The sequence below is a fragment of the Hyaena hyaena genome, unplaced genomic scaffold, assembly GCF_003009895.1.
Source record: "Hyaena hyaena isolate Hyena2069 unplaced genomic scaffold, ASM300989v1 scaffold_189, whole genome shotgun sequence".
Taxonomy (NCBI): domain Eukaryota; kingdom Metazoa; phylum Chordata; class Mammalia; order Carnivora; family Hyaenidae; genus Hyaena; species Hyaena hyaena.
This window is the reverse complement of record NW_024080821.1, coordinates 1002204-1022092: the sequence shown is the minus strand read 5'-3', so window position 1 is coordinate 1022092 and position 19889 is coordinate 1002204. Positions and strand designations below refer to the sequence as shown.

The following is a 19889-nucleotide window of genomic DNA, read 5'->3' as shown; positions in this document are numbered from 1 at the left end:
GAATTCTCTAATACATATTTCTGTAGCTCATGGAAGAAGAGCACCACATACACATATTTCTACATCTATTTTATATCTTCTCTAAGAGTTGTGTGCTCTTTAAAAAATGTTGAAATACCATCAGTCCTGACACAGCTTAGAGCTTGCCTGATTCAACCATGCAAGGTCTCCAGTGACCAAATATTTATGGGTGGCAGGTTTTTAGTATCCTCAAAAGTCAATTCTTGGGGTGCCTGGGTGGCTCAGTTGGTTGAGCGTCCGACTTCGGCTCAGGTCAGGATCTCATGGTTTGTGAGTTTGAGCCCCGCATCGGGCTCTGTGCTGACAGCTCAAAAATAAATAAATGTAAAAAAAAAAATCAATTCCTTCCATAAAAGACAGCAGGTGGGTTTAAGTGAGTACAGGACACATGATTGAAATCTGAGGGAAATACAAGGTTATTATGCAAATACTTGTTTTGACAGTGGGGTCTCTCTTTGCTACAGGACAATCTATTGAATGAATGCAAAAGTATTTTGTCTTCAATCTGCCAAACTGAAGAGCCTCTGATGCTCAGGCCTTAACCCAGCCACAACTGAGCCCTCCCAGATGAGCTTGGAATGAGACAACAAACTGGAAAACAGAACACAGTGAAGATGCTGCCCTGTGCACAGTTACGTATTTGTTGTCATTCTTAGTACGCCTCATTTCTCATGCGCCATATTTGCCCTCACTCTTAAGTCATTTCCTCCTCCCCGCTTTTGCTGGCAAACCCTAGCATGCTTCTCTCAGGAAAGCCTAGGGCTCTTTTCTGTTTTAAGTGCAAACAAATGGTGGTATTACCCCCTGCAGAGATGCCCTTGCTGAGCATGTTGATACCTTATGCCCTCAGCTTTTACCGAGGGCCAGTATCAGAAACTACTCTATGAGAATGTCTGTAATGTCACCAATATGGACCTTTAGTCTCTACTACATACTGCACTGTGACGTCATATAAAGGCCAGAGGACTAGCAACAGGAAAATACTCATTTCTCTTGGTAGACTGATATACTTTCAGTTACCAGCTAATGGGATGCTCTAACCAACTGGGCTTCCCCTTCTACTTTGATTGACCAGGAGCTCAGAGATAAATGTAATGATAAATTTTAGGTACTATATTTGCCTAGGCTTTTAGTATATCTGTTTCTATTTCTATCCTCATTATTTTCTAGTTTTTCTTCTTTTTCACTCTTTCCTTCTTTCCTTCCTTCCCTCCCTCTCTTTTCTCACTTCTTTCCTTCCTTCCATCCTTCCTTCCTTCCTTCCTTCCTTCTCTCCCTCTCTCCCTCCCTCCCTCCCTCCTTCCTTCCTTCCTTCCTTCCTTCCTTCCTTCCTTCCTTCCTTCCTTCCTTCCCTCCTCTCTCCCTCTATCACTTTACTTATTTCCCATTATATAATACATACACATTTTTGGGGGGGGCTGGATTCTGTTTTGAATGCCTTTGGAAAACATATGGGCTGTACATTATAAATAAGTAAATGAAATATTCATTGTTCATTTGATACTTGAACTAACACTGAGGCTCTCAGAAAGCCCATTTCATTCATGCCCCATATTTATCAAACAGCTATTTTTTTTTGTTTCTTTGATATATTATAGAAAGAAAAACTAAGAGAAAAGAAGGGGCAAGAAATTAAAACAAAGAAAGGGAAACTCCCATAATCACTCAAGCTTTGGCTAACAGCACAGACACGTGTGGTCCCTGCCTTCTCTGACTCTTGGCATTTGTAAGACTGCAAACACCAGGCTCTGAAGTAAACGTGGGACATCTTAGGATCTCCTTAAACCCAAACCCAACTCCACAAATCAAGTGGAGACAAGAATCAAAAGCATGTTGGGGCGCCTGGGTGGCTCAGTCGGTTAAGCGTCTAGACTTTGGCTCAGGTCATGATCTCACAGTTCGTGGGTTTGAGCCCCGTGTCGGGCTCTGTGCTGACAGCTAGCTCAGAGCCTGGAGCCTGCTTCAGATTCTGTGTCTCCCTCTCTCTCTGACCCTCCCCTGCTCATGCTGTCTCTCCCTCTCTCTCAAAAATAAATAAAATATTTTTTAAAAAAAGAAAAAAAAAAAAAAAGAATCCAAAGCATGTTATTACCACTGAGGTCTTCCTGAGGCTCAGCCGGTCGGTTCTTGTTCTAAAATAGGCCTCATCAAACGAAGAGTGGCTCCCCTTCAGCTTCTCAGAGAGGTTTCTGTACAGGCGTTTGGCAGCATTGGGAGATGATGGGGCACTATGTTTTTTTGACTGAGAAAGATGCAGATTCTGCATTTGTTGTGTCATTTTCACACAGCAGTTCCTGAGAAGAGGAAAATCTGATGTTGTATCATTTACACAACGTAATTACAAGTTGACAAAGAATTTTATCATCATCAGTAACCATCTGGAATCCTAATAAAACATTGTAGCTGGAGGCGACCTTGGAGATGAGGGCCAGCTTTTTCATGTTATAGATGAGAAAGCTGAAACTCAGGGAGGGAAACAGCTTGCTTACAGCCACATAGCTAATTGGGGACAAGAATGAAATGACTACATCCATTTACTATCTACATATATACATTTATGTATACACATGAGCCTCGACTCAAGTCTTTTGGTCTCTAACCCACTGAGGGGAAGTGTCTCAAATTTATAACCCAGGAGAGTTCTGTTCAGTTCCCCTTGGGTATATGTAATTGGGCTCTTTCTACTTACCTCCTTTTAGATGCTGCCCTCTGTTGGGTATGGTTGTTCCCTGCAGATACCTCTTCTCTTGAGGTGTTAAATTGTGCCTCTTGTCTGAGATTTGGTGAGCTACCCCAGTGCCCAGAAGTTTGGGGGATTAGTATCCATAGCTCCATCCCTGCTCACCCCAGTTACTCCAGATAGTGTCGTCTGGGGCACTCACTACTGGCATTCTCCAAGTAGTACTTGACTGCTGTTACACAAATCTCTAAACAGGTCCTCACCAGTGTCTTCCCTAGAGTCAGTTTCCAGGAGATCAGCCATGCCATTTAAAAAGGCATCCACCGTTAAGTTGGGTACTGCTGTTGAAATATCGATGCTACTGAGGCTATGGCTGCCTGGCGTGTATATGTGTACTGGATGAGCAAATGCGTGAATAAAACAACTGGCCAAGGCAGTCATGTGCCAAGTGTCCCCACCCCGGAGGAGCCTCTGGTACACGGGGCCCAGGTCTCTCTGGAGCACGCTGCTGCCTTCCCACCACCTCCCCTTGAATCTACAATGGATCCTTCCATCTGTAATGCTGCCATTGCAACTTAGCTGCGGCCCTCAGAGGTTACCTCTAGTCTTTGAATTTTCATAGTTTTATGGATCTCATGATACAGTATCATGTACAACCTCTTTTATTAACCCAACTCTTCATAGGACTGACTTTGATGATTTCCTGGTTTCTACAGGATAAACTCTAAGTTTTTCAGCCTCACATACAAGTTCTTACCTCTCCAGCCTCATCTCCTACTGTACCTCTACATTTTATGTTTCAGTCTTTCTGATCTCCTTAGAGTTTCCTAAATAGTTCAAACTCTTTCCTGCATCTGGGTGCCTGTTTGCACTGCTTTTGCCTGTACTGGAATTCCATCTGTGCCTTCATCACCTAGGAAACAATTGCCGAGCCTTAAGGTCTACGCTCAAGTGGTCTCTGACAGTCTGAGGCAAACGTATATTTCTGCAAACTTGTATATTTCTTTACTCATTCACTTAGTATATGCCCCTTACAGAAAATACTTGGCATTTTGTATAATATTTGTATTATACCTGCTTGGCTTTCTGTCTCCTAGCTAGTCTTTATGCTTCTCAAGAAAAAGGAGGGGTGCCTGGGTGGCTCAGTCGGTTAGGCGTCTGACTTCAGCTCAGGTCATGATCTCACAGTTCATGGGTTCGAGCCCCGCGTTGGGCTCTGTGCTGACAGCCAACTCAGAGCCTGGAGCCTGTTTCAGATACTGTATCTTCCTCTCTCTCTGACCCTCCCCTGCTCATGCTGTATTTTCTCTCTCTCTCTCTCTCTCTCTCAGAAATAAATAAAAACATTTTAAAAAAGAACAAGGAATGCCAAGTATGAATTTTTATATCGCCAGCACCTAAAATGTACCTGCCTCAAAGTAAAAGAAACATAATATAGATTAGGCTATGAATTGGTCCTTTTCCAGCTACTGACTATGTGATCTTGGGTGCATTACTTCACATATCTGAATCTTATTTTTCTCATTTATAGAATAGGGATAATACTAATATCACATTATGGTTATGAAGATTTGATGAGATAATGCATGTAAAGAGCTTAGAATATAGAAAACTCGTGGCAGCTGTTATTTTTTGTTACAGAAGATGCTCACTAAATACTTTAGAATAAAGGAATGCTCATATGAGAGTCTATTACAAGTAATATTCTAAGGAACTACTCAGAAAGCTCATTTTCTCCACATACTTTTAAATTGGGTTCCATGTCCACTGGCCACAACTAACCTTGACTTACTTGCACATTAACAAATGGAGATCTATTCTCGTTATGTTGTTGAATGTCTTTAGGCACCTTTTAAGTCTTGCTTGCAATTCCTCCAACACAAAAAGCCTTCCCAGTACCTTCCAAGGTGGTCAGATCTAGTCAGGGTGAGTCATGTGTATCAGGCCCCACTCAGTCTTCACTGAATGGTCATATCTACATTTGGGAGGATGATTTAATGCACATCTGTAGTGTGTATGCACATAGGGTGTGTTTTCATAAAATCTTTAATAATCTCTTAATTTACCTAAATGCAGAAATAGAAAGAGTAGGTGATTTGGCATCTTCCTCCTTCCATCTATAAATTTTTTAACTTCAATTCAATAGTAATTACAGCATTTCCTCTATATCTTGCCATTCCCACAAAAAAATCCAGATTGATATGCAAGCTGGCTCACATGGAGATTGCCTTAACCTCTTTCTTTCTGCCTTCTGTCTCTAGCCTCTTCCTTCAGTGTTAATGCCCCAGTTCAAGCCATCTGTCTTGTCTACATCATTATCATTCCCAAAATAACTCTACATTCTTTTGTATCTCACACAGTACCCAGGAGTCCAGTAAATAAATTCTTGTCGATTGATCAAATTCCAGTCACTTGCCCTCTAACCGATGACACCTGCCCACATGGCCCCTTTTGTCTTTGCTCATCTCCCATCTGTTCCCTTCAGTCAAAATAGGTTGACTTTCTCTGTCTCTTTGACTTCCTTCTCATGCTGCCCCAGCTGTCCCTTCCTTCCTGGCCATCTTTCAGCATGTTTCTATTCTTCTAGATTTCATCTATCATTATATTTTCTTTTCCCCCTCTATATTTAAAATTTTGTCTGATGAGAAAGACAACTTCGGGTTATTTGTTCTCATAAACATGCACACCCCTCCCAACTAACTACACTCATAAGGTTTTACCATTATAGAAAGGGACAGGTCTTTGAGAGGCATTGTAGCTTTGGCTCTGGAATTTGGCAGACCCAAACTCGGATCATGATGTTGTTATCTATAATCTGTGTGACTCCAGGAACTTTATTGAAATTCTTGGAGTTTATTTCATCATCTGTAACAAGAGTTCTTCCAGAGTTATGAAGATGAAATGAATTAACAAATGAAAGCATGTATCCTGTGCAATGCTTACAGCAGCCACTCAATAAATAGCAGCAATTATTAAGAATACCTCAAGCTTCCCAAACCAGAGACTCCAAAGTACATCATAATAATTTAAATAGTTTTCTTGTTGGTTTTAAACACTGCTTTAATAGATGACTTTGCATACTTATTACACTATTTAGTTTTCATTTTGATAGAAAAACGCAAGTTTAGATATTTTAATATGTGTGTTTACAGGAACTTCGAGTCAAACAAAGTTGAACTGCAAACTATGAGTTGAAAGACAGGAATAAAGATAACTCTAAGGAAAAATTAAAAAATAAAAAGAAACAAAGTAAGAAAAACATAAGTAGAAATGTAAAAGGAAGCAATAGGGCTAACATTGAAAATACCTGTGAGCACAATATACTCAAATAGTTCACTTTTCCTAATAAAAGAGAAAACTCTCCAATGGGAATTTTTAAAAAGTGATTTACAAGTTATACACCTCAATAAACATTTCACAGAAAGATTAAAAACAAAAGAATAATAGGGGGACAGTGGGAATGGCAAAGTAATGACCTCCAAAAATCCTCTCCTCCATAAAAGCAACTCGAACATAGCAGGAAATGTCAAAATTAACTCCTTCAGGACCCTGGAAATTAACCAAAGGTTTGCAGCAATCCAGGAAGTGTTTATTTGAGAAAAGTAGCTGATTTGATAAGAGCAGTAAGCTGTGTGGTGTTTTTCAGATGCTCAGTTCCTAGCTTCCTTGGCTCTGTTGTAGCCCTGAAAACCAGCGGTGTATATTCATAATAAAAAACAGGAGCTTGGCAGCCACCGGATGGTACAAAATGGTGATGGAGTCTCTTTCAAGACCCCATTTTGAGAGAATTGTCATTATTTGACCTTCCTGGTGGTTCCCTGGAAGGCCCCACTCACAAGACTTTTCTTTATTTGACCTGCCTCAGGGTTCATCAAGTACAAATAACCTTTTCCTCTAAGGCATCTTGTCAAAAACAAACATCAGCAATTGTTTAATCATCACAGCTGCCTGAGGGGGTGGATAAAAGTTGGAGCAAACAATAGACTAATCAAAAAGCTTAAAGGGAAATGCTGGGGAATGCTGTCCATAGAGGACTTTGGAAAGCTCTGAAACACTGCGGAGGGATATAGAAGACCACGGGTATGCTCAGGGCTGGGAGCCTTGTCATAAAATACCTGAGAAGGTCCTAAGCTCTTCTCACTGTCCAATGCTGGGGCTCTGTGAAAGCAGGAACTGAACAGTCAGGCAGATCTGTCAGCTGTTTGGTGAACACTGTAAGTGTGCCCCAACATGTGCACAGAGCCCTTTTGTAAGGACTGGAAGACTGACTGCCTTCAGGCATGTAAGGAAATTTGTGTTCAGTCATTAGCTGACCACTAAGCTAACCAAGCAGAGACTTTGGTGGTCACATGTGACAAAGAACACAGATATCACAGACTTAATTCTGAAAAATCACTAAACAATAAACCCTAAGGAGGAGGGATAATGGGCTAATCTGATTTCTAGAGTTACCGTATTACAATATTTAAAATGCCTCGTTCTTAACACGAAAATTATGAGCCATATACAAAACAAAAATATGTCCCATTCACAGGCAATAAAGTAGTCAATATACATTGTCCCTGAAGAAGTCCAAATGTTACTTATTAGACAAAAACTTTAAATATGTTCAAGGAACAAAAGGAGATCCTATCTAAAGAAATAAAGAAAATTGTGAGGATGATATCTCACCAAACAGAGATTATCACTAAACAGGTAGAATTTATAAAACAAACCCAGAAGCAAGTAGATATTACTAAGATGAAATGTAAAATAACTGAAATGAATAATTTACTAGAGAGGTTCAACATCAGATTTGAAAGAATCAGCAAACTTGGAGATAGGTCAACTTAGGTTATCCTGTTTTAAAAACAAAAAGAGAAAGAGATGTAGAAAAATGAACAGAGTCTCAGAGAAGTGTGGAACACCACAAAGTGTGCCAACATACACATAATAGGAGTCTAAGAAGGAAATGGAAGAAGGTGGAGAACATATTTGAAGAAATTATGATCAAAAACTTTCTCAAATTAATGAAAAGCATTAACTGACACATCCAAGAAGCTCAATGAACACCAAGAAGGATAAATGCAAAGATATTCCCACCTAGATACATCATAATTAAACAGTCAAAAGCTAATAACAGAGAGAAAACCCTGAAAACAACATGAAATAACTTATCACATACAAGGAATCCTCAAAAAGGTTCACAGACGATTTTTTCACCAGAAAACATAGAGGCCAGAAAACATAGGATGACATATTACAAATGGTGAAAGAAAAAGACTGTCTCTATCCAGCAAAATGACCCTTCAAAAATGAAGGTGATATTAAGACTTTCATGGCTTAACAAACACCAAGAGAATTTAATAGCAGACCTTCCCTCCAAAAAATAGTAAAGAGAATCCTTCAGGGTACTAGACAGTGACTCAAATTCACACAAGGAGAGATAGAGCACTGGTAAGGAAACTATGGGGGTAAATACAAAAGGTAATATAAATATAAGGCAATATAAGTCTATATTTTGTTTATAACTCCTTTATTCTCCTTTCTGATTTAGCACATTGAAATGAAAACAAAATGAAGAGAACACAATTGCATTTACAATAGCATGACATTAACAAGACTCAAATGATGAATAAATTTAACAAAAGAAGCGCAAAATCTATTAACCTTTCCTCAGTTTCATGTGGCATGTGATTCCTGTTGGGGACTTAACTGTCATGCAATCCCTACAACACCCAACAAAGTGTCTTGAAAATGACAGTAACACTATTCTCTGCATTTTCGCATTAAATTGAACTGGGGAAGAAGAGGCTCAAATGTTGAATGAAATACCTGATGGGTAAATAGATACAGAATCCTGGAGGAGAACTGGCAGGGGAATTGCTTTTGTCATATTAAGTCTGGGATATCACTCTTCAGAGGGCATTCCTTGTTAGCCATTTTCACTGAAATACTCAACAGGGTGTGATCTATAGTTACATTTTATTCCATTCTTCAACTTTAAGATAATCATGGTGGTTTTAAGCACAGTATTAAAAGTAGGGACTTTGATATAGGGCTGGTCTAACTTTGGGTTTTGACTCTTCTACCTATTAATTGTAACACATTGTGCAAATTTATGTACCTTCCTTAAGCTTCAGTTGCCTTATCATTAACAGTATTCTTTATATCAATTAAAAAAGTCATGTCTAAGAAGGATATTAGCATTTTAAATGAGATGATACATATCAGTTGTTTAGCAAAGTGCCTGAATACGTGAAATAAATAGATGTTTAAATATTTTTGAAATATTTGATTACTGTGAAAAACTATTTGAACATCTATTTATTTCAGGCCTACTGTTCCCAGGCAACTACTGGTCTGCTTTCTGACACTACAGATTAGGGTTTTTCCCCCCTAGAATTTACTAAAATGGAATAATCACTATTCTCTCTCTATCCCTTTAAAATCTGGCTTCTTTAACTCAGCTTAATTATTTTGAGACTTATCCACACTGTTCTATTAAGTAGTTCTTCACTTTTTCTTGCTGAGTAGTATTCAGCCGGATGGGTCAATTTTTATGAATTATTTTAATAAGAAAAACCTCTTGGAGCTCTAAGGAAAGAAGATGTATCTTTGTTTTTTTTTCCCTTTAGGCTTTGAGGGACCTGAGCTCTAAAGAGAAGGTCAAACTAGATCTGTTGACTGAAGGTGGGCTGGTCTCTGCAACATAGCTTTAGGACCAGAATTTAGGAGATGTGATGAAATCCTGTATGAGAAAGCTAGGTTCTAGTTTTATACTTTCTTTTTCCATCTGAATAGTTCCTTTGCTCCCACAATATTTAATAAAGGTCATGTTAAATGTTACAGCCTGTAGACATTTAAGGGACAAAAACCCAATTCTACACAAAAGCCTTTCAAAAATTTGGCTTCATTTTTGAGGAGAGCATTGCCCTGATACCAAAACCAGAAAACAGGCATTATAAGAAAGGAAAGCTATTGCTCAATGTCTCTCGTGAGCAGAGAAGCAAAAAAGCTCAACAAAATTTTAGCAAATAAAATCCAGCAATATACATAAAGGATAATACATCAGGAGCAAGTAGGGTTTATTCCAAGAAAGTAGGGTTAGTATAACATTCAACCACTCATTGATGTAATTTACTGTATTAACAGAATAAAAGAAAAAAATCGTATGGTCACTTAAAAGATGCAGAAAAAGAAGCATCTGACATTATTCAACATCCATTCACAATAAAAGTAATTAAAAGAAAAAAAAGCTTTCAGGGATATAAGGGAACTTCCTGAACCTGATAAAGAGACTGTACAAAATCTACAGCGAACATTATACTTAATGATTAAAGACCACGTGCTTCCTCCTAGGATCAGAAACAAGGCATGAAAATCCACTCCTATCTCTTCTGTTATACTGGGCATTCTAGCCAGTGTAGCAAGGCAAGAAAAATAAAGGCATAAAGACTGGAAAGAAAGAAGCAAGACAGTCTTCATTTGCAGATAACATGAACATTTTGTAGAAGAGTCTAATAAATCTATAAAAATCTACTCGGCAATAAATGTAACAAATGTATGCAAAACTTGTATACTTGAAACTATATGACAGTAATGAGTGAAATTAAAGAAAATCTAAGTAATAGAGATGACTACCTTCTTCATAGATCAGATCAGAAGAATCAGTATTGTTATGATGTCAATTCTTCCCAACTGAGCTCTAGATTCAACACAATCCCAATCTAGCAGGGTGGATTTTTTTCCCCCCTGAGAAATAGAAAACCTGACTCTAAAATTTTTATAAAAATGGAAAGGATCTAAAATAGCCAAAATAACTTTGCAAAAGTGAACAAGGTTGGAAGACTTACATTACCTGATTTCAAGACTTGCTCCAAGGCCACAGTAATCAAGATCTGTGGTATTGGTTTAAGGATAGCTCTCCAGATAAAGACTGTGGCCTAAGGGCGCCTGAGTGGCTCAGTTGTTAAGCATCTGGCTTCAGCTCGGGTCATGATCTCACAGCTCCTGGGTTTGAGTCTTGCAACCGGGGCTCTGTGCTGATAACTACCTCAGAGCCTGGAGCCTGTCTTCGGGATTCTGTGTCTCTCTCTCTTTCTGTCCCTTTCCTGCTCATGCTGTCTCTCTCTCAGAAATAAATAAAACATTAAAAAAAGACTGTGGCCTAAAGATAGACATACAGATTTCATGAAACAGAATATAGAGCCCAGAAATAGCATGCACATACATGATCAAAGGATTTTTTTTTAAGTTTATTTATTTTTGAGAGAGAGAGAGACAGAGAAAGAGCGGGGTAGGCAGAGAGGAGACAGAGAATCCCAGGCAGGCTCTGTGTTGTCAGCACAGAGCCCAATATGGGCTCGAACCCAAGAACAGTGAGATCATGACCTGAGCTGAAATCAAGAGCTGCCCGGATACCCCTGATCAATTGATTTTTGACAGAGGTATCAAGGGAATTCAATAGGAAAAAATATTTTTTTCCAACATATAGTGCTAGAACAATGAGATATCCATATGCAAAATGAAGAACAAAACCTCAACTCCTCTGTCATATCATAGATAGAAAGTAACTTGAAATGAAATACATTATAGACCTAACTGCAAAAGCTAACACTGTAAAACTTCCAGAAGAAAACAGGAGAAACTTTTTGTGAACTTGCATAAGATAATAAATAATTTCCGAGAAGAGGCACAGAAAACACAAACCATAAAATAAATTGATGAATTATACTTTATGAAACTTAGAAAGTTCTGCTCTTTATTTCAGCTTATCCCAGCGACATTTTTGGAGGGCCTGTAAATACACCTGGAACCAACCTTCAGGAAATAGTTAACAGTAGCCTGGAGAATCCAGATCCAAAAGGGCAAGAATAATCTGTGGAGAGTGAAGCCTCCCCAGATTTACTTTAAAACCACCTGTTCCCTGGGTTTTGGCTGCTTGCTCAACTAGAGAGCCTTGGCTGCCACCGTTATCCTGTCTCCTACACCAGCTGTGTGGAGTGAAGATCAGTTCCTGGCAAGGCCCCACCATGCTTGCTGTGACAGTAGCTGCAGCAGTTCTGACCCAACCAGACCCATGAGGGAGGCTCCAGCTTTACTCATGGCTACCCTGAGGGACTGGGTCACACTACCTGGTAATATGAAAAACTGGACCAGTGAGAGGCAAGGGACCAGAAGTAGCCCGCAGATAATTTCTTCTCCATTCCTCCCTTGTGGATTATTTTGAGGGCTTTTTGGAAGCAATCACATACAAACAAACCACCAGATCTGTTTTCTGTGAAGCCTTGGCTAGTTCAGTTACAAACCACCTATATTTGTTTTTTCTCCTTCCTTGACTCATTTCCCTTTTTCTTTGATTGCTTGACTATTGATGCTCTGAGGCTGTCTCTCCGAATGCCCAAAAGAACATTCATGACTGGTTTTTGCCTCCACAAGCTAAGACAAGATGTAATAATCACCCTATGTGAAAGCTGGTACTGTTATATTATCATTTTGAAAATAAGGAAACTGAGGCCCAGAGACATTTGTAACATGTCCAAGATTCTACAACTGGTAAATGAATTCTGACTCCAAAGTCCATGCTCTTAGCAACTCTGCTATTATTCTGCCTGAGGGAGCTTGGTCTGGTTGCCTGTCAGCTCTTTCCTAGACCTTGATTCTGAAGAGAAGATCTTGCCTTTGTTGTGAGTTCTGGCACGTCCAGAGTCCCTGTCTCATAGGTTGTGGGACTTTCTCATCATATTTGTATTGTGAAAAAAGATCTGAGCCAGTTTGGATGAGCAGCAGTTGTTAAGACAAAGTATATTAGAAACAGGAACTCTAGCCATTCTTGACAGGTGGGTAGACAGATACATTCAGCGAAGGGAACATTTCTGACTGCGACAAGATTGCTCTTCAGGCTGTGATGTGAACTAGGGACCTTCACACTTCAACCTGCCTGTCACTAGACAGAAAAGAAAGTGTGACCCTTCTCCTGTTCCCCATTTGCTATTAACATGACAGGTATGTCTCTGACTGCTAAAGAATGGTCAATTCTATTACACTGACAATATATAACAAGGTGGAAGTAACCTTTCATGTTCCTGTGCATTTAAAAAAATATATTTGGTAATTCAGTGATAAGTTTTGAAAAGTCAGTGGTGACTTCACAGCAGGAAGAAGACTAATTTTTGAAGTTTAAAAGAATATTTATGAGGAAGAAGGAGGAAAGAATTGATTTTGATTCTGTAGTCCAACAAATCCTTAAGGGTGATCTACTTTGTATCCTGTGTATCCTGTGATAGATGCTGGGAAGACAAAGGTGAATAAGACACCCGCCTGGGACTGAGGGGGTTCCTGGGATGTTAGACTTTCGTGGCTAAAACTGGGAAAATCCCAGGCGATTTGAAACAAGTTCATTACGCTACCTGTACCAGAAGCTTACAGGCTAACAAGGAAGACAGTCACACAAGTGTATGTAGGTATGAAATAGTGTAATATGTGAAATTATGGAATGATGATAATAGCTTTTATTACTTTAGCACTTTCTGAGTCAGGTACTACTTAAAATAATACCTTTGTGGGGCACCTGGGTGGTTCAGTTGGTTGAGTGTCTAACTTCAGCTCAGGTCATGATCTTATAGTCAGTGAGTTTGAGCCCTGCATCAGGCTCTGTGCTGACAGTTTGGAGCCTGGAGCCTGCTTCGGATTCTGTGTCTCCTTCTTTTTCTGCCTCTCCCCTGCTCACTCTCTCTCTCTCAAATAATAAAATAAAATAAAATAAAATAAAATAAAATAAAATAATGCCTCTGGGGCACTTGGGTTGCTCAGTTGGTTAAGCATATGACTCCTGATCTCTGCTCAAGTCATGATCTCACGGTTCACGGGATCAAGCCCTGCATTGGGCTCTGTGCTGGAAGTGTGGAGCCTGCTTGGGATTCTCTTTCTCCCCCTCTCTCGCTGCCCCCCTCCTGCTCTCTCTCTCAAAATAAATAAATAATTAAAAAAATAAAATAATGCCTTTGTATGTACCAGCTCTTTGACTCCCATAATAGCCTGTGAAGTAAGGACTATTATTATCTCCACTTTATGTAGAAAGAATTAAAGTGCTACTAAGGTGGCAGATCTGGGATTTAAATCTACGCAACATAGATCTAGATCTAAGAGCTTAGCCTCTTAACACTGCTCTCAAATGTTTAAGGCAATAAGTAGCACAGAGGGGTGAGTGGCAGGAGGTGTCATGGGAGCAGAGGGTATGGGGAAATGAGTGTCTGTGACAGTGATGACTGAGCAAAATTTTGAACACTGAATGAGGAATCGACCAGCAGGAAGGAAAGGAAAGGACATTCTAGGTATAACAGCTCAGGTTAGGACATGTCATAGTGTTACGGGTAGGTTGATGCCCACAGGGGCCTTAATGGAATTCTTTTAGGCTCTGACACTTCCAAAGGTATATTTCATCCTTGGGAAAGAAGCCTGGAGAGAGAGCAGGGCCAGATCATCAAGGGCTATGCATGTCATGTTGAGGGACAATAGATTTCAACCTGTTCACAACAGGGAAGAACTACAGAAAGGCCGACATTTGTATTTTTAGAGAACCACTCTGGTAGTATCCAGAGGGTGGTTGGAAGGGGAGGGGTGTGGTGGGACCAGTGACAGGGGACAGCAAAGTGTAAGGCTTTTGAAAAAGTCCCCACAAGAGCTGGTGGCTTCAACTATAGCTTGTGACAATGTGGATGGAGAGACGTGGGCAGATTAAAAAGAGGAAGGAAGCAAAATGGACCAAACTTGGTTAGTGATTGGATGGAGGGGCCTAAGAAATCAGGATAACTTCTATTAGCTCTGCTTGGCTGATTAGGTGCAGAATGGTTCCACCAATAATTAAAAAAAAAAAGATACAGGAGGAAGAATGGATTTAAAAGGGGAAAGATAATGAGTTTAGCTTTCTGCATGTCACTCTTGATGGCCTAGAGGAAATCTAGATGGTATTGTCTAATCCAAGCATCCCATAAAAAGAAGGAAATAGTTTGTTCTAAAGGCTCCTTAGTTTTTTGACCATGAGTGAGGTGATAATTCCAAGTGAAGTTCTTGGAGACAGGTATGAAATAAATAGAAACCAGAAGAACTAATGTAATTAATGCAATATCCTTTGGGTTTCCCCCGAGGGAGAAAACATTAAATGCAGTAATTTATGATAGGCTATGAGTATCTTAATTTTTCTTCCTACTAAGAATATCTGTATTTTATAAAAGACAGCAATATTTCATTGAATCCCTGATAGAAGAATTTCAGGCACCTTAACCCTAGAAATGGGACATTTCTTCAGCCAGTGGGTCTTCTGGAATTCCTCAAATAAATCATAGTGCATTGGCAGCTGCTAATTCCATGTGCATGGGTATGGCGGTAATTTGTACATAAATTATATACATGGGTTCTACTCATCCTTGAACTAACTCCTCCAAAATATTCGTTTGAAAACATTTAAGATCTTTAGTATCTTAGTATCATAAGTATAGAAAATCAGTTATTCCCAATCAATATTAAAATATTATTTACATGACCTATTTATTTGAGGTTATTTTTTTAAATGCCATTTTTCAGTTCTATTTTCCTCTTCTACTCCCCTGAGTGTGTTCATGCTTCCTTCAGAGTGCCCTATATGCCTTAGATGGAGAAGGAGTATATATCTCCTCATCCCCACATAAACCCTCATCTGTGGGTTTCTGATGCATGATCTCTGGATTAAAGTATATGAACAATGATCTTGATTACCTACTGAACCTCTCATAGGAAAGCTTTATGCAGTATCTCATGGGTAAATTAATTGAGCTTAGCATGCCTTCTTCAAAACAATCAGGAATGGAAAGAATGGAAGAACGGAGATCTGGGGAAAGTAAGGGGATTTCCTAAAGATACACAGTCTGGGAATTAGCAAAAGTGCCCTCCCTGCTTTCCCAACATTTCTAACCACTAGGCAATTCCATCTCCTTCCTATTAGAATGCCATCCTTTGTGAAATAGACAAATCACAGGGGAGAATAACCCTACTCTTGTGATTGAGTGGCCTCAGATACTTTCTACTCTGCAAAGCCTCACCCATCTCTCAGATTTCCTAACTTTGGTTTTTATTTCCAGAAGCATGCTGTTCAATGTTCTGCCATCACCCATCTTTGTCAGCACCCAAGGTCATAACTTCATCTGAACAGTCAGTGATATACTGCAGATAGAGCACACCAAAGATATTAAACTCAGTATGACATTTATATGGATTCCGAACCCACCAGAAATGGAGTGGTGCTGCTGTAAAGCCTTGCTGTAGCCAGGCAAACGAAAGACTAAGATGGTGGTGGTAGTGGTGGTGGTGGTGGTGGTGGTAACAACAGTAATAGCTTTCTCCATTCACCTCCCCCCTCTGCAGGGGTCGGCTTGCATCTTATTTAGGAAATGAAGAAATCAAGTGCATATAGGGATTTTTGTGGCCCAGCAGAGAAGCAAAACCAGACTTGACTATCAATGGTACTTTCAGTGGCCTTGGCAGGGCCAAAGACCAGCATGGAAAACAAGACACAGTATCCCACTTCGAACCTAGTATACTCTGCCAAGCATGCGTCTTCATGGAATAGAAAAGGGGCACAAGGTATATGGGTACAAAAATAGCAGTGGCTCAAGTGAGGGCCTGCATCATGCCCACTGTATGCCCTTAGCAGGCATCCTCAACATCACAATCATGATGTTATTTAGGGGCACGCTCACCCAGGGTGGACAGAATGCTGGCATCCCACTCTGCATGTCCAACCTCTAAACTGGATTAAAGACAATATACCTGGGTGTGTATTCAGGATTAGCAGCATTGATGGGATCCACCTTTACCCAATCCAACATGTATTTTGTACTCAGGAGCCCGACTGGAAAATGATCTTATACAACAAAAGAGTATTTTATTTTTCATAGCTCTTGCTAATCAATTTGGCAAGGACGTAATGTCCTCAAGCTTGCTGCAAACAAAATGCCTAATGATCAGAAGTGGGGCTTCCCCACCCCCCATTCTTGCCTCTGCACAATGGACATGTATGTGCTGTTGCAGACCATTGTGTGTGTGCTTGTGTGCATTCTTCATAGACTGCCTGCAGCTAACTTTGGAAGATGAAGATTATTTTTTATATCATTTAAACCGCAGCAACACACACGTACACATTTAAAACATAATCAGTGAATTAGACAGCCCCACACTCATATAAAGAAAGACAACAATAAATTTTACTTACCAGTTTAGGTTGTTCGAGGCAGCAGAGGAACAAGTTGTTGGTAATTGTCCAGTGCTTTCATTCAGTAAATCACATTGGCTTTGCTTTCTCCTGTGGCTCAGCCTCTGCGCAAAGCAAGCAAACCTCCTTCCTATTCTGTGTGAAGAATAAAATGCGAACAGGATCACTACAGGCAAGAGCCGAAGTCCATGATCACTGAGCTACTCTTAATGCCAAATAAAAAGAGCAAATGATGCACAGGGAGGGATGGGGAGAGGGAAACAGCTTGGCTCAGAATCTAGGTGTATTCTCGGGACTGTAGCCCTGAGGAGGCTTGATTTCTCACTCTTGTATGTGTAGTCAAAAGATGCCATGACTTCAGTGTGTCTTTAGCCTATTATATCTCTGAGGTCCATCAGGAACGGCACACAGGACAATAAGCTTTATGGCAAACGAGAACTGAATGTCACTCAAGGATGAGCAGAGGGGCAGCAAAGGCAGCCGGTTAGCTTTGCACTATCTCAACTGCAGGGAAAGAAATCTTGTCTGGAATCCAGGAGCCCACCCAGCAACCTGTGACTGCAAATGACCCATGGCTCTCCTGGGGCCAGGTGCCCCCTTACTCCCACAGCTTCCTGGGATCAGAATCACACAGGTGGCCACCACATCCCTGCACCTAAGGGCACCTGTGCAATCCTTTCCAAGTTCCCAGTAGGAGCTAAGAAAGCTCCAGCCAGGGCTATGCAAGCATTGCTAGAGTTTTTCTCTGAGCAGGTTCTGAGGAAGTATTTGATCTGGGTCTTAGGACACCAAGAGGCTCAGTGTTGGGTGGAAGATTCCAGTGTTTCTTTCATGCCAGCTACGTATGGGTGCACCTGCCTCCTTTCATGATATTACGCTTTACATGACTAATGAAACACATAGAATGAATTTCCTAGAAAGCTGCTTATTTAGGCATTTTTCATGTTTCTCTCTGAAATAAAATGGCAAAGACCTTCACAGGCTGCTTTTTATGTTAGGGAGACATTGCTGATTGAGAGGACATATTAAACGCCGCCTCCCCCCCAGCCCCCCACGCCCCCGGCACACGGATACACACACTCAGACGTCCCTAGCAACAGCATTAAGAATCTTTCTAAAGATCCCTTCAGAGCCTCTTTCTGCCAAATGAAAGCTTAGCTGCTATGATGACTTCAGAAATAGTTTTGGACCCTTCTACTGGGCACTGACTCTGGTATGTTATTTCTACCTGGACCCAAATCAACTCCCAAATTTTGAATGTGACTCTGCAGCAAATCAGGAGAAAGTCTCTTGGTGATAAACAAGAGGGTGGAATGTTAATCTCTGGCCTGGTAATTAATTAGAATCCTGCGAATGGCCTATTGTATTCCTGAAAATCTTACCCTTTCTAGAGACAGCATCTCACTGTGGTGGCTGACTGGTCTCTGGCAAGTGGCTGCTCTGGGCTTGGGATCCAAGGTGAGGCTCAGTGACTCCTAAAACCTTCCAAAGGAGGGGCTTAGATTAGCTTTTCACAATTGTCTTACTTTTTCTTTTCTCACTTAAAAGGCAAAATCTCTCTCTGGAACTTTTTTTTTTCCTTCTCTCTCTCTCTCTCTCTCTCTCAGACGTATTTGTCCATGGAAGCATTGTTATGAATAATCTAATTTGGCAAAATTCATGCCCAGAAGGCTATTTTTTTCATCAATGATTAAGAGAGTCAGGCTACCTTTCATAGCTGAAGCCTAAACTACTGCCAGGTAAAACTTTACCCTTATCTCTAAACAAAAAAAACTTTGACTTCAATGCAAATTTACTTAAATTCCACCTGCTGGGGAAAGCCAGGTGACTGGGTAACTCTACCAAGGTTAGGAGCTGCCTGAGAGGGCTCATGATTCAGTGGGATATGCAAACCAAAGGAGATGATGCCTTAGTAATAGTGGCTTCACTTCTAGGAGCAAATGCTCCACACTGAGTCATTTCACGCACCCGTGTCCATTGCATTGATTCATCCATTCCTTCCTCAATCTGCTCTTCACAACAGACGTTTATTAAGTTACTCAGTAGTTGTACCACTGTGCCACACCGTGCCAAATACTTTAATGCCACCAAAAAGTTTATCAGCGAAGTATAAACTCCTTCACACACCTTAGCAAAATACTCCATAATGCAGCTCTGCCTACTTCTATAGACTCAACTCTTGGCCCCTCCCTACTCACCCCCTTGCTGCAGCCCATTTAAGTGTTTTTCAGTTCCTTAGACATGCCATACTGTCCCTCAACTCCAGAATTCTGCATATGATATTCTTCCGCTGAATACTCAAGTCCCTTTTGTCTGGCTAACTCATGTACAGCACTAGAGTCTTGGCTTAAAAATCATCTCCCAGGGATACTTTTCAAGCTCTTGGGCTGTTAGGGTCCCCACTCTGTGGTCCTAGAGCAGCTGATACTCCCCCATCATGACATCCATCACATTTTGGTGCATTTACTTGCTTTCCAAAAGCCATTCCCATTTTACTGTAAGAGTTAAGTGCAAAGCCTTTTATTCACTGCTCTATTTCCAGTCTGGCAAAGATCCTGGCACATAGAAGGCATTCAATAAATATTTAGTGAGTGTTTTGTTGAAGTGCTTAGCATGTGTTTGTTGAATGAATGAATAAACCATTTCAAAGAATAACAGGGGCCTGAGAATTGAATAGAACCCTAAAGCTCACTTAGTACATCTCATTTTTCTTGTCAAGTGGCCATCCACTGGAGTCTTCCCTCCTTGATTATCCCTTCTCGATCATCTCAGCCCATAGTGATCACACATTTAATCTGTCTCCCGCCCGCATCTAGCACTTTGAAAGCACGTTCTTGCTTTCTGTTCTCCAGTTGTTTTCTGGACTTTGTCTCATCTCTACAAACTGGGATTCTCCATCACGCCCAGCATAAGTCTGCAATTATTTGATGTTTGACTTGTTCAATAGCAAACATTTGTACA

At 40.4% G+C, this 19889-nt stretch overlaps 1 protein-coding gene across 4 annotated transcripts in view; it reads right to left on the bottom strand.

Moving 5' to 3' along the window:
- The window catches only part of ANKFN1 (ankyrin repeat and fibronectin type III domain containing 1), a 470333-nt gene that overhangs the window by 139625 nt on the left and 310819 nt on the right, over window positions 1–19889 (bottom strand). For all 4 annotated transcript variants that reach the window (XM_039241182.1, XM_039241185.1, XM_039241183.1 and 1 more), the window contains 2 exons: window positions 16929–17063; window positions 2114–2315 (listed from right to left, as the gene is read on the bottom strand). In XM_039241182.1, coding sequence (XP_039097113.1) covers window positions 2114–2315; window positions 16929–17063 — 337 coding nt within the window. The remainder of the gene's footprint in view (window positions 1–2113; window positions 2316–16928; window positions 17064–19889) is intronic.